This window comes from Callithrix jacchus, chromosome 14, assembly GCF_049354715.1.
Source record: "Callithrix jacchus isolate 240 chromosome 14, calJac240_pri, whole genome shotgun sequence".
Classification (NCBI taxonomy): Eukaryota; Metazoa; Chordata; class Mammalia; order Primates; family Cebidae; genus Callithrix; species Callithrix jacchus.
Window position 1 is genome coordinate 59,891,897 of NC_133515.1, and position 13,932 is coordinate 59,905,828.

Here is a 13,932-nt window from a genome sequence, read left to right on the forward strand (position 1 = left end):
GTTGCAAAACTTGATCTGAATTGTTATGAAATTATTTAGTCTTTCTTTATCTAATATAATGTGAAGGTTTACACATCCTGCTATAGATAATTATTGGGCTTATGGATTACTACCTTAGTCCCATCTGGGGTCTTGTAATATACAACATATGAGCTGTGCTGTTTTTCTAAAATCCAAAAATTATGAATCCTGAAACATACTAGGCACAATGGCTTTGGATAAGGGGTTGGAGACTTGTACCATTTCTTAGAATTCTAGTATATCCTGTACATCAGTGGCACATTTCTACTGGGAAGGGCTCAGAGAGGGCATGATCTGTCATAAATCTCAGCAACACAGAATCAGATGAAAAGGAGTAGGACACGCCACTGGTGAGAGGCATTCAGTTAAGAGATGAGATTACAGAAGTCAGAACATAGGGGTCTGTTGGCTATAGTGATGTGTCTTTCCATATTAATGGTCACACACTACAATTTGCATCTTACTTGGGTGGTTTCTCCACAGTGCGGTAAGTGTTGAATGCCTGAAGCTGCTGTTGAACCCCGACCAGTGAATTGGCAAATTTGCGATTGTTCAGAATGATGATGGTTTGTTCAATCCATTCCAGAAGGTCAGAGGCAAGTGATTCATACTTTTCAATCATTTTTTCTGTTTCAATAGCATTGTCAAGGACCTGTAAACAAGGGACAGAGAAATTGAAAAGATCACGTCACCCCATAAGTTAAATACAATTGCAACCCTCCACGAGCCCAAGGACACAAAACAACTGGCTTTGAAAAAGATCTGCCGGCTCCGAAACAGTTCTGCCAGCTCTGAAACAGTTCAGCTGTACTTGGGCACAAGCATTTTAACTCAAGGAACCATTTGCTAAGGGGCACTCAGACTATTATTTGTGAGCAATGACAGCTTAACTGTAATTGGTTCTGCAACTTCCCAACCCCCAAGCAATGAGATTCTGAATGATTTGTGTAGTCCAACATCTGAAATCCCTAGAAAAACAAAAGGGCTCTATTTAGCTCAGTCCTGCCCCATAAATGCCCATTATCAACTCCACTGCATTGAGAAGACAAAGTCATCCAGTCTGAGGTGTTTTGAAAACATGGTAGGTGAACATCAGCCAAACGAAAAGCAGAAAGCATGATACTGGGGCCTTTTCAACTGTGGTAAGTAGGATGTCGCACCCATGACATTAGCCAACTCAATCAGATTTCCAATACCCAATTTCCTGGAGAGGTTGAGGAGAAGAATGTTTCTGGGTTTGAGATAGCCCTCAGATCCTTTCCTAAATATGGTGATCATCTTTCCCACCTTGTAACCTACCCTTCAGGATGAAGAGGCTTCTGCCAACTTCCCTACCATCTGGAGAGTCCACTACAAATTGCTATTGGCAAACTTTATGAATGGATGGGTGAATGAGGGCTCAATAAACCCTAATTATGTTTCACACCTCACAAAAATGGCATGAGCTCACCTTTCCAATTCGTTTTCCTTCAACAGCCAAAGCCTTCATCTTAGAGAAGTAATGGTAATAAGTTACCACGTAAGTGATTATGGACTTCTCATCAGGGTGGTCCACGCTGATGTCTGCAACCCAGAGAAGACTCTGTTCAGTGTGCTGCATGCTACTGTGCCCCACCCAGGCAGCAGGAACAAAACAGTACAGTGTCTTTATGTTTGTACTTAAGCATTCCACCATCAGTGCATTATTTACAAGGATAATAACCTTTATTATCCTTTATTATGTGAATATTCATGAAATGCCTTCTACAGACACACATGTTCCTCTTCTTGCCTCACCACCACACTGTTTGCTCTTCTTGAGTACTCATTTCTACCTACAGGACCAGCACCATATCCCTGTCATTCAAACCTTGGATATCTTTATCTCCTTGTTACCAGTATTCAGCAGCTAGTCACTAAGTCTGAGTTGGGATGACCCTTATTTATGGAATCCTTATTGTCATACATGGTTCAGACCCATATCCTTCATATAACCAGACCTGAAATAATGGCTCCCTTCATCAGCTTTCTCTAGTACTCGATTCTCGATTTCCTTCACAGAGTGCACCCAGATTGATCTTCCAGAAGCACAGTTGTGAATACAGTTGCTCCTAGCTCAAAATTACTCAATCTGAAGAATAAAATATAAGCATTTCAGTCCTCTAGAATCTGGTTATAACCTTCCTTCCCTTTTTTTCATCAATTTCTCAAATATTCACCAGGCTTCTTTCAAGTGTCAAGCATCATTTGAGACATTTCTAAATTCTATAGCCTATTACCTCTCAGGCACTATATCCCTTATTTTAAAAAGTTTTTTGAAACAGGGTCTCACTGTCACCCAAGCTAGAATGCAGTGACATGATCATAGCTCAATGCAGCCTCAAACTCTAGGGCTCGAGCAACCCTCCCACCTCAGCCTCTTAAGTAGCTGAAATCACAGGTGCAAGCCACTGCATCTAGCACTGTATCTCTGAATCAAAGTGACCATCCACGATTCCCTATACACACCGCATAGATTTCAATATGCCTTCCTTTACTTGTGACTTTCCTTGGTCTGAAATAACTTTCGTGACCCCACAACTTTCTTGCTATCCTTCAAGGTCCATTTCAAAAATTACCACCCAACACAACCATTTATGATCCCTACAGCTGAAATTATGGTCTCCCTCCTCTATTCCCTTAGGGCTTTGTATGGACACACAGTCCACTTTTTGGCAGGTTATGATTTTTTATGCATGTTTTGTTTGCCTTACGAAACTCAGTCCCCAAAGGTAGAAACCTGTCCTGGGAAGCCCCTATGCCACTCTACCTCCCACCTTCCCACTGTGTCATCCTGCACAAAGTAGGTGGTCAATAAATAGGTATTGAGAGAAGGAACAAACAACTTAAAATGGCAAGTCTTTGAAGTTTGGCAATATTGAGTAGACTCAACTTGGGCTAGGTTGCAAAGAGAACACACAGGACAGCTCTTAACAGATATTATCAGGCTCTTTGTCAATACACATTCATACACACACCTCCATTCCTATTGCTGCCCCTGACAGCCTTGTATGGAGAAAGACTGTTTCTCTTAATTTAAACAGAACATTAGGACACAAGGCTGGCACACTCCCTGCCCAGGGTCACTAAGGCAGTCAGTGGTGGTAAGGGCCAGGATCATACCTACTGTTCCCTACCCCAGGGCTCCTGTGTCTGCTCAACCCATCAAAGTGTGCACAAAGGAGAGTGAATTGGAGGGCAGCCAGAAAAAAATGCCAGTGTAGGCATCAAATTTAATCAACACAAAATGTCAACATAACTCAAAGAAGTGAGCAAGCAAAACTTTTTAAGTTGTCTACAAGTATATTTTATCCAATGCTCTTTGGGGCACTCGACAACTAATAATTAAGATCAAACTCACAGTACAAAAGCGACATCAGCTGCCTTTTTTAGCTCCTTGTCTTGTGATCTGGGAAACATCAATCCCCCTTTTCAGACTGGGCAGTGATTAGAAAGATTAACTAATGAGTAAGTTATTTAAAAATGTTGTCACTGTGATAGGAAAAAAAGGTTCTTATTAAAGCACAAAGAAGTACGGCTAAGGAAAAATTCCTTCCCACAGTAAGGTAGGGGTTAAGCACAAAGATTTATCAAAACCCAAGGAATTTTAGTTTTCTGTTTATATTGAGATATCATTTAATGGGTTAGCACAAAGATAATTTTCTCTCAGCTTCCTTTAGCCAACATATCAGTGAATCTGATGCATTGGAAAATAGCAAGAAGCCTGCATGGCAGCCTCATGACCTTGATCTACCCTTGGGGAGGTAAACTTCCTGTTCTATATTTATAAGAACTTTAAACTTTCACTCACATACACACGATTTTTTCCTCTCTACTATTTGTTCACAGCTGAGAGGATCTACAAATATCCAGCACTACAAACAAATCCTGATATTTTAAATGCTTCTCAAAATTAGAAAAAGGTCCTATGAGAGCTCACAATGAAATGAACCCAGAATTAGAATTTTGTTAAGCAATGGAGATACAACCTGGGGGACTGCTCCACACAAGTCAGCTCCAAGCTACACAGGGACCCACAGAGTAAAGAAGGATTAGTTCCATGCAGAACATGGGATGTGGTCAACCTCCAAGCAGTCAGCTGTAAGGACGGACTATGACTGCTGCTCCTTCCACTCTGACACTCCCCTTTCCCAAATGCACCTTCCTCTTTTAAACTCTTATTGCTCACAAGCAAAGCACAGCCTAGTAATAAGGTCCCTTGCCTCCAGTCTTCACCCATCCCCATCCAATCTGCTTGGATGATAAACGTCAGCCAACAAGTGTTGACTGAGAGCCTATGCCAGGTTTCCTACTTTGAGCACAGCTGCTAAGAACCTTCAATGACTCCCCATTGCCTGTTGCTCATCCACTAATAGTAGGGAATAGTGGTATTCCCTAGTATTATCCTAAACGCCATTCCCATCAAATTATTAGTCCTTCAAGCACACCTTCCTCTTTCCTGGTTCCACATCTTTGCTCATGCTAGTCCCTCTGCCCACACATGGTCCCTTCAGACTCTGTTTAAATCGTATTCATCTTGCAAGGCCTTTTTGAGTGTCATCCTTTCCACAAATCCTCAAAAAACTCCCATAACCAAAATTAAGCTCTTCCTTTGGTAATTCCCAAAGCATGTTGTACAAATGAAACACACTGAGACAAAACAGATTTTACATTAACACCTGGATGCTACAGATGCTAACAATCCCACCTGTTACCCGCTGAGTCCCTACCTTCAGGATCCAACAGTTTAGTGAGGCCAAGGTGCTGCTCTGCCAGATTAAATGCATTCTGCAGGTTGTAGTGTGCATTGGATTTCTTTAGTTTGTCAAAATCTATTAGGTCAGGCCTGTGCAGAACAACAGTGGAACACAACAAAAATCATGTCTTGAAAAAAAAAATGACCATTGAAACATGATTGTTAGTCCAAAAAGGTTAAAATCACCACTTAGTGGAGTAAAACTCTAAAAATACACTATTATGGAATCATTGAACAATGAAACCTGATTTTTGAATAAACATGTCAAAGTCTATTAAGAAAAAAAAGATTAAGGGTGAACCTGTTATGTTTATTTTGTTTGGAAGAATTTACATAGTCTCCCACAGTTTCTTCATATGGAATGTAGAAATTTCCATCATGGTGCAACAGGTAAAGCAATGGATGGGAATTCAAAGTCACCCAAACCTGCTATGGAAAGACAGCAACATTTTACCCCACAGTTGCTAGCATGATTTGTATGGACTTACCGGTGTTTGTGTATCAGTGCATTGAAGGCCATGCCGTCCCTCCAGCTAGTGGTGAAATTGTGAATGTTGACATTGGGGTACCTGCCAAGGACAAAGCACAAGGGAAAAGCAATACCATTACCACATGGTTTATACTTTTGCCAAATGCTATGTTAATAAAAAGTCTGTAAGCATTGTAAAACCTAAAGCAGTGAATATCAATATGAACAATCAAGTCAGAACAAATATCCCGCCAACTCTAGCTTGCTATAAAATAAAAATAAAACATGCATCCGTGTGGCTTTTCTTGCTTGGTAATTCTATCTCACAAAAGATGTGAACTGTGTCCTAGATTTAAAATACTACTCTTACTTAGGAAAAAGTGACCACAACCTAGACACCTCTGAGGACTCTACTTCTACTGGCTTTATACTCCACCTACAAAGACACCAGCACCTGCAGTCCCTTGTCACACTTTACTCTGGCATAAGAAGTGGTGGGACTATCTGTTCATGTGACACTCAGCTTTCTTTCTTCCACATGCCACTTAATTGGATGAAGTTTGTAAAAAGTAGTAACTCCATGAAAAATTTATGTTTGAAACTTACCCATAATGAATCAGCTATTACCCATAATGAATCAGTATGCCATACTGACTATTAATGACTTTATGTTAGTGGCTGATTAAAGGTTCATACTTGACTTGACCCTTTTATTAGGCCATAAGCTCTTTACAGTCATAATGACTTTTCAGCTAGCTCTCAGAATGGATGGAGTTCTGATGTTCATGTTCTAAATTCATGTTCATTAGAATTACATCTATACCTAAAGTAGTTCTAACAGTAAATCTAATTAACCTAAAATTGGGTCTCAGTAAGCACCTATTACCTTTAACCAATTTGCTAAGAACTCAAAGGCTTAGTAACAGTTGAGTCCTAACATTAGTAAGCAAGAAAAAAGATGCAGTTCTCTAAAAACAGCTTCACTGAAATTTCAATGAAAAAAATAAAAGAAAGGAAAACTGGGCCAGGTGCGGTGGCTCAAGCCTGTAATCCCAGCACTTTGGGAGGCCGAGGCGGGTGGATCACGAGGTCAAGAGATCAAGACCATCCTGGTCAACATGGTGAAACCCCGTCTCTACTAAAAATACAAAAAATTAGCTGGGCATGGTGGCGCGTGCCTGTAATCCCAGCTACTCAGGAGGCTGAGGCAGGAGAATTGCTTGAACCCAGGAGGCAGAGGTTGCAGTGAGCCGAGATTGTGCCATTGCACTCCAGCCTGGGTAACAAGAGCGAAACTCCGTCTCAAAAAAAAGAAAGAAAGAAAGGAAAACTGACAGATAATATTAAAAGATTATGCTAATGTTTACTGTGCAAAGAAAGCTCCCCAAAACAGAAATTAAAGGGTGAAGAAAACCGACAACTGTATTCTTAAAATATCATGGGTATGATTCCTAAACATGCATCCAGGGTTTTAAAATTCAAAATATAATGTTCTCTGGAGATTCCTTAATAAAGAGAAGGAAACTGATTATGAAGACATGACAGGTCTAAAATATAAATCAGAACTCCTTCCATTCTGAGAGCTAATTGAAAAGTCATCATATCAAGTGCTTACAAGTTAACAAGACTTCTCAATGGAAGCAGTGGAAACGATACCTGTCAACACCTTCTAAGTGATGACTGCAGTGGAACTCAGTCCTGGAAGAAGCAGCCTCAATACCCTCTGCGTTCACACTCACCCAGCTGTCTTCATCTGGCACCACAACAGCAACGCATCCTTGGCAGATTTCTTCTCTTTGTTGTCTTCAGTTTCCACACTGATATCCTGGATCTAAGATTTACAAAGAAATATTAGACAAATAGATGGGTCAGCTGCCTCACAGAACCACTGAAGAACAGGTCTGCATATACATAAAGAATAAACTGTAGCTCAAAGCCTCGCCCTGCAGACAATCTACTCTAACAATGAAAACTGCTTCCCAAAGTCCGGGCTCACTCCAGAAACACAACCAGAACTAGGTTTTCTACTTCAGACAGACAGAAGGCTGAAGGGATTTCCCAACACCTATCAGAAGTCATTTCTACCCCTGAGACATCTTTCCAGTTCGAAGCACAGTGGTTCATACAATGCATATGGAATCTCATCAGACCCTCAAAAAAGACTGAGTTCAATTTTTCATACCAGCTGCAGCTTTCATTGATGAGGGCACTGTGTGCACCATTTCCAAACTATCAGAGCAAATGTGTGCTTAAACACTGTGCTTCCGTGGTGTGCATTCACAAGTCACCCAGAGGCAGCATATGTGCAACCTTATACACAAAGCCTGGTCAGCTGGCACCAAAGTCAGACTGCCTGGATGTGAACCAAGGCTCCATCATCTACCATGTGCCCTCGGGCAAGTTCACCAGCTTCCCCATCTGAGGAAGGGAAATAATGACAGTGGCTAATCTCACAGCACTGTTATGCACTTAAATGATATAATGAAGTACTGAGCTCATAATAAGGGTCCGTGAATGTTAGTTCTTAGAGTAGGTGCTAACTGCCAACTATGTGATTTTAGACAAAATGCTCCAAATATACTTTTGTCTATTATATGAAAGTGTCCTCTTGTATATAAAATGTGAAATGGAATTAGGAGTGGAAGTGCTGGCCAGGAGTCCATCCATCACCTCCAGCTGTAGCCATTTTAAGCTTCTCTGCTCTGCCACACTCCCCACAACCCTTCACTCCATTCAATCTACAAACACTTCCCAGAATTTTTTTGAAAGAGAGAATGAAGACAAAATATATAAATACAGGATTAAAAAGTCAGAAACTTTCAACTACGAAAAGCGCCTTCCAATTGAGACAACATTTAAAAAAAAAATCTAACTTTAATTGTGGTAAGAAGATGAAGCTTGAGTTTACATAAACCCTAGTCTCTAATATTAGGATCGTTAGCTCAAGTGCTAACTCCTAAAATTAGAAAGGGAATGTGGAAGAACAACCCTCACTCAAGGGGCGAGAGATAGGTTCACCAGGAAAGTCAGGCTGCAACTTTACAAAGTAAGCCGTTGGCTTTCTTATGCTTCTGGGTGAAGAAAGGTATCTGTTTTCAGATTTGCCCATATAGAAACAAAGCCTACCCTTCTGAAATGAAGACAGCTCCCTATTTAAACTAGTTAACTTAGAGACTTCCACTCCAGTTTCTTACCATCTTTAATATTTTTTTTTTGAAACAGAATCTCTGTAGCCAGGCTGGAGTGCAGTGCAATCTCAGCTCACTGCAACTTCTGCCTCCCAAGTTCAAGCAATTCTCCTGCCTCAGCTTCCCGAGTAACTGGGATTACAGGTACACGCCACCATGTCTGGCTAATTTTTGTGTTTTTATTAGAGACATGGTTTTGTCATGTTGGCCAGGTTGGTTTTGAACTCCTGACCTGAAGTGATTCACCTGCCTTGGCCTCCCAAAGTGCTGAGATTATAGGCATGAGCCACCACACCCGGCCCTTTTACTCTCTTTTAAAGGGGTAGCATCATAAAATCTGTGTCATCATCAGTATTTAATGGACACCTCTATGCACATATAGGGCAGGCCATATCCTGGCAGCAGTGAGAGAACACACATGCACACACACACCCACACACACCAGGAACTTGTAAAACCATATATTTAGGAGCTAGGGGGAAGGAGAGATCCTTGTAGATACACAGGAAAGCTTCACCGAGGAGCTGGGCCTTGGCTGATTCATAACAATATTATTTTCATAGAATAGATAATGACTTAATAAAGCTGCTGGAGAAAGCTGAGTCATGCCAGACACCAACACTGTAGGGCACGCAGTAACATTAGCAGCCTATGCTTCTCACCTTAACAGAAAGGGAGAAAATACACATCAGCATTTGTAAGTTGAAGTATATGAACAGGCAAGCTGGCAGGAAGTGAATTAGTCAATGACTCAATGCAATTCACACTGAGAATCCTGAAAAGGGCTGTGTGTGCCAGCTCCCTGACCTGGGCGCTCACCCGCTGTCAAGACAGCCCACAGTCAGGATGCCCTTCCACACTCTGATTATTGCAGGCCAAAGGTAACAGAAATACAACATTTTACTCCATAAAACTGGGGTGAAGCTTGAAGAGTGTCCTGCTAATAATTTCACCTCTGCTGGTATAACACACAAGAGAAGTAATTAGTGGATTCAATGGCTACTCAATTTTCAAATCATTCAGGAACTAAATGACAGAAATATAAGAGATCTGTTTAGGGAAAAAAAATGTCCTTGATTGCTGTAATTAACTTCTTTAATGAGGTTGTACCATCCTCAAGAGCAGTTCTATCCTCAGACCTACTTAATTAGAATTACTGGGGCTGGGCCCTGGGAACCTGAATTATTAAGAGCCCTTCCCAATGGCATCAGATGATCAGCCAGCTTGGGAACTAGCCAGTTAGGAAGCTGTTTCTTCCTGTAACTCATTCTAGTCCCTTAACCCTTTCTCCCACATATATATTCACAACACTATCTGAAGCCCAATCCTAGGGCAAGTGAGAAGGAAGAATTGGTCACAGGCTGATTTCCAAGTTTCAATAAGAAAACAAAGCCAGTTATAATTTGATTTTCCATTTTTCCTTTTTGTGTGAGGTTTTTGTTTACCCTGAAAAATCAAGCAAATCTTTATTAAAGGGCAGAACAGGAAGGAATGGCAAAAGAACATAGTCACTGAGAAGACAGGACTATTAGAATATTTGTTTGCAGAGAAACCTGACACTATGGTACAAAGCTGTGCCTGCCTTTCCAATTTTAATTGGAATGCATGAGCACGAAGCATGTGCCTGGAGAAAGAACCAGTAATCAGGCCAGTGGTGCTGCACAGTCCCAAAAGGCTGAGTGCTCTCTCTTAAGGGGTCAGAGGTATCCACTGTAGCCCTGGCTGGCTGTGTCAGCAGGGGCAAGGTTTCAAACTTCTCTGGGTCCCTAATTTCTTCATAAAGTAAAAGAAGTGAACAAAATGACCTTGAAAGTACCTTCCGGCTTAAAATACTTCTATACTTAGAGCCTTCCCCTTGAAGTATAACAAAACTCATAAAATCATCATCAATTCAAAGAAACTTAAGCGTTTTGTATTTTCCTCCTGCAAACCTCTTCCTCACATCCAAAGAGAATGAGAAGGTGAAAATGGAGCCCACATACATACCATAACCCTCAACGGCTTCTCCTAAAAATATTCTGTAACATATGTCACAGGTGAGTGAAGCTGAGGCAGTCTAGTGCTAATAACCTAGCATTGGCCACATCCTTATACCTTTGCTCCTGAAAGCCAAGCAGCAGAGACCAGACATTTAAAGCAAGTGCCAGCAAAATGGTGGGCTGGGATACAGCCTAGAAGCCCCTGGGCCACTGAGACCATCAGGGGCTAGTAAAATTGCAGGAGGATATAGTAGCTTCCACATGCCTATGGGGCAGCATTCAATTCTGAGGGGGGATATGACACACCTGACTCTGAGACATGCTTTCAACCTGGTCTTCCTGGTCCCTCTGAGGTGGGGAGGCCAGCTCTACAAGGATGCTCATAACTGAGAGGTCGGCCCAAGTTCTAAGCATCACTGGGCAGAGACCCTTACCTGGAAGCGCAGGATGATGGTCCAGATGAGGCCAAGGGTCAGCCGGTGGTTTCCATCCACGATATCATGGGACCCCATGTTCTCGAGATGGACTCTCTGCTCCTTCAGGAACTGAAGGGCCTTGTCCACATTCTCTAGGCAGTGGATGCGCATTCGTCCCTTGGTGGGTTTAGGCTACAAACAGGAGAGCAGAGGCAGAGACATATCACCCAAAAGAATAGAGATGAGCCTCGAGTTACTGCCTCACCTGTGGCCATTCATACAGTACTCTCCCGCATGGACCAGAACATTAACAAACACAGGTATTCATTAAGTCCAAGGATGGTATTTACCTGACAGCCACAGAAGAAAAGTTTACTTAAGGGGATGGTAACTGATTCCTCTTTAGAGATTAATTGTGGAGCTACAGTTTACACATGAACATTTGTTTAGGGAGGTTCAGGAAAGAGAGAATCCAATTCTCATGGAGAATTTCAGCGCTACTGCTACCATTCATACATTTTTTTTGCAACTGCATGACAAACACCTGTGAGGATTTTCTGTTTACTTGAAATGTAAAACTAGGTTTGTCATCTGCTGGCAACCCTTAAGGTTGGCTCAAAATGAAAACAGGGAACACAGCCATCAAATCAGAGGAATTTCCAAGTGGTGGTTATGTGCACAAGGATGTGGTGAAGGTTAAGTAAAAAGGTGTAACTTATTGAAAAGAGGGGGAAAAGGGAAAAAAAACAAGTGTAGTCCAATTTAAACACCCCAAATGTTTCTTCCTTTTATCCAGTTATATCAAAATATAAAAGAGGCCCTTGGAACGTGAACATTTTAGATAAAGCGAAAAACATATATATAGAGAGTAGACAATGGATATGTGTATATATACATCCACTATAAAGTACACTATCTATCATAAAAGTATATATACATGTACTATAAAAGTATATATACATCTACAAAAATATACTAGATACAAACAAACATAGCACATACACACAGTTGACCCTTGAACAACATGGGCCTACACTGTGCAAGTACACTTACACATGGATTTTTTTCAATAAATATACTGGAAAATTTTTTAGAGATTTGTGACAATTTGAAAAGAAGATGAATGGCATAGCCTAGAAATATAGAAAAAATTGAGAAAATGGTATGTCATGAGTGTATAAAATATATGTAGATGTTTATCATTTACTACCATAAAATATATATGAATCTATCATAAAGTTACAATTATCAAAACAAACAGACTGTAATGGCACCATTTGTGCAGTATTAAATATTGGTACATACTGTACTACTCTAATCATTTCAGAGCCATCTCTAACTCCTATGGCGATAAGCTCAAGTATTCTGAGTGCCCACTTAAAATGCTTGCGACGCTAATCATCTCCACATGGTATCTCTAATAAACTGTGTATCCTCGTAAAAAGTGATCTCTCACAGTTCTTGTGTATTTTTCAGTGTCTAGTGCAATACTGTAAACTTCGAGTAATATAATGAAACCTAAAAAAAGCACCACTAGTGATGCTGGACATACTCCCAAGAAGCAGAGAAAAGTCATGACATTACAAGAAAAGGCTGAATTAAGGGCCGGGCGCGGCGGCTCAAGCCTGTAATCCCAGCACTTTGGGAGGCCGAGGCGGGTGGATCACGAGGTCAAGAGATCGAGACCATCCTGATCAACATGGTGAAACCCCGTCTCTACTAAAAATACAAAAAAATTAGCTGGTCGTGGTGGCGCGTGCCTGTAATCCCAGCTACTTGGGAGGCTGAGGCAGGAGAATTGCCTGAACCCAGGAGGCAGAGGTTGTGGTGAGCCAAGATTGCGCCATTGCACTCCAGTTTGGGTAACAAGAGCAAAACTCCGTCTCAAAAAAAAAAAAAAGAAAAGGCTGAACTGCTTGCTATGTATTGTAGACTGAAGTCTACAGTTGTGATGGCCCACCACTGGAAGACTAAAAAAAGAAAAGGAAATTTGTGAAGCCACCCCTGAAGCTACATCAGCAGGTGCAAAGACCTTTCACTTTTTGTGAAATATCTTTTCATCTCACATTGAAAATGCAGCTTTCACTGGGTGCAGCAGCTCATGCCTATAATCCCAGCACTTTGGGAGACCGAGGTGGGCAGACCTGCTTGTGCCCAGGAGTTTTGAGACCAGCCTGAGCAACATGGCAAAACCCCATCTCTAAAAATAAAAAATGCATCTTTTATGTAAGTGCAGGATTGCCATAAAAGAGGCATATTCAAAGACTAATATGATTTGAGAAAAAGTGAAGTCATCATAGGACAATTTTAAGGCATAGGAAGGTGAAATATCTAAGGCTGGAGAATGTAATGCCAGGAAAGGATGGTATGACTATTTATTTATTTATTTATTTTTAAGTGGGTAGCCCTCAGAACCAGGAAAGGTTCACAGAGCTCCCAGTTTGATAATTTCAGAAAGAGGTTTGGCTTAAAAAAGGCCAAAGAATTGGGAGTAGCAAAACTTTTGCTAACCAAGAGGCAGCACATGAGCTCCCAGATGCCATTGAAAAAATCATTGAGGAAAAAGTTTATCTGCCTCATCAGGTTTTTAATGCAGATGAAAGTGCTCTGTTCTGGGGGGAAAAAAATGCCACAAAAGTCTTGTAGGAGAAAGAGAGGTGAGCACCAGGACTTAAGGCAGAAGGGACAGGCTAACTATACTGTTGTGTGAAAATGCAGTTGGGTTTATAATCAGGACTGCCCTTATCCATAAAGTTGCTACCTTTGAGCCTTGAAGGGAAAAAATAAATACCAGCTGCCAGTCTTTTGGTTGTACAAAGAGAAGGCCTGGACAATGACAACTCTTTTCATGAATTGGTTCCACTGATGCTTTGGCTCCTTCAGTGCACACTGAAGGCATTGACATGGTCTACTGGTCCCCAGACACAACATCCCTAATTTGGCCTCTGGATCAAGGGGTCATAAAGACTTGTAAGGCTCATTACACACAGAACTCTATGGAAAGGTTTGTTAATGCTATGGAATAGAATCTCCAACAGAGAGAACATCATGAAAGTCTGGGAGGATTACACCACTGAAGATGCCA

General features: G+C 41.2%; 1 protein-coding gene across 21 annotated transcripts in view; it reads right to left on the reverse strand.

Moving 5' to 3' along the window:
• SPTBN1 (spectrin beta, non-erythrocytic 1) overlaps positions 1 to 13,932 on the reverse strand; it is a 216,361-nt gene that overhangs the window by 47,852 nt on the left and 154,577 nt on the right. For all 21 annotated transcript variants that reach the window (XM_002757747.6, XM_078349340.1, XM_035272578.3 and 18 more), the window contains 6 exons: positions 10,866 to 11,039; positions 7,004 to 7,095; positions 5,284 to 5,364; positions 4,770 to 4,885; positions 1,472 to 1,584; positions 486 to 673 (listed from right to left, as the gene is read on the reverse strand). In XM_002757747.6, the coding sequence (XP_002757793.1) occupies positions 486 to 673; positions 1,472 to 1,584; positions 4,770 to 4,885; positions 5,284 to 5,364; positions 7,004 to 7,095; positions 10,866 to 11,039 (764 nt within the window). The remainder of the gene's footprint in view (positions 1 to 485; positions 674 to 1,471; positions 1,585 to 4,769; positions 4,886 to 5,283; positions 5,365 to 7,003; positions 7,096 to 10,865; positions 11,040 to 13,932) is intronic.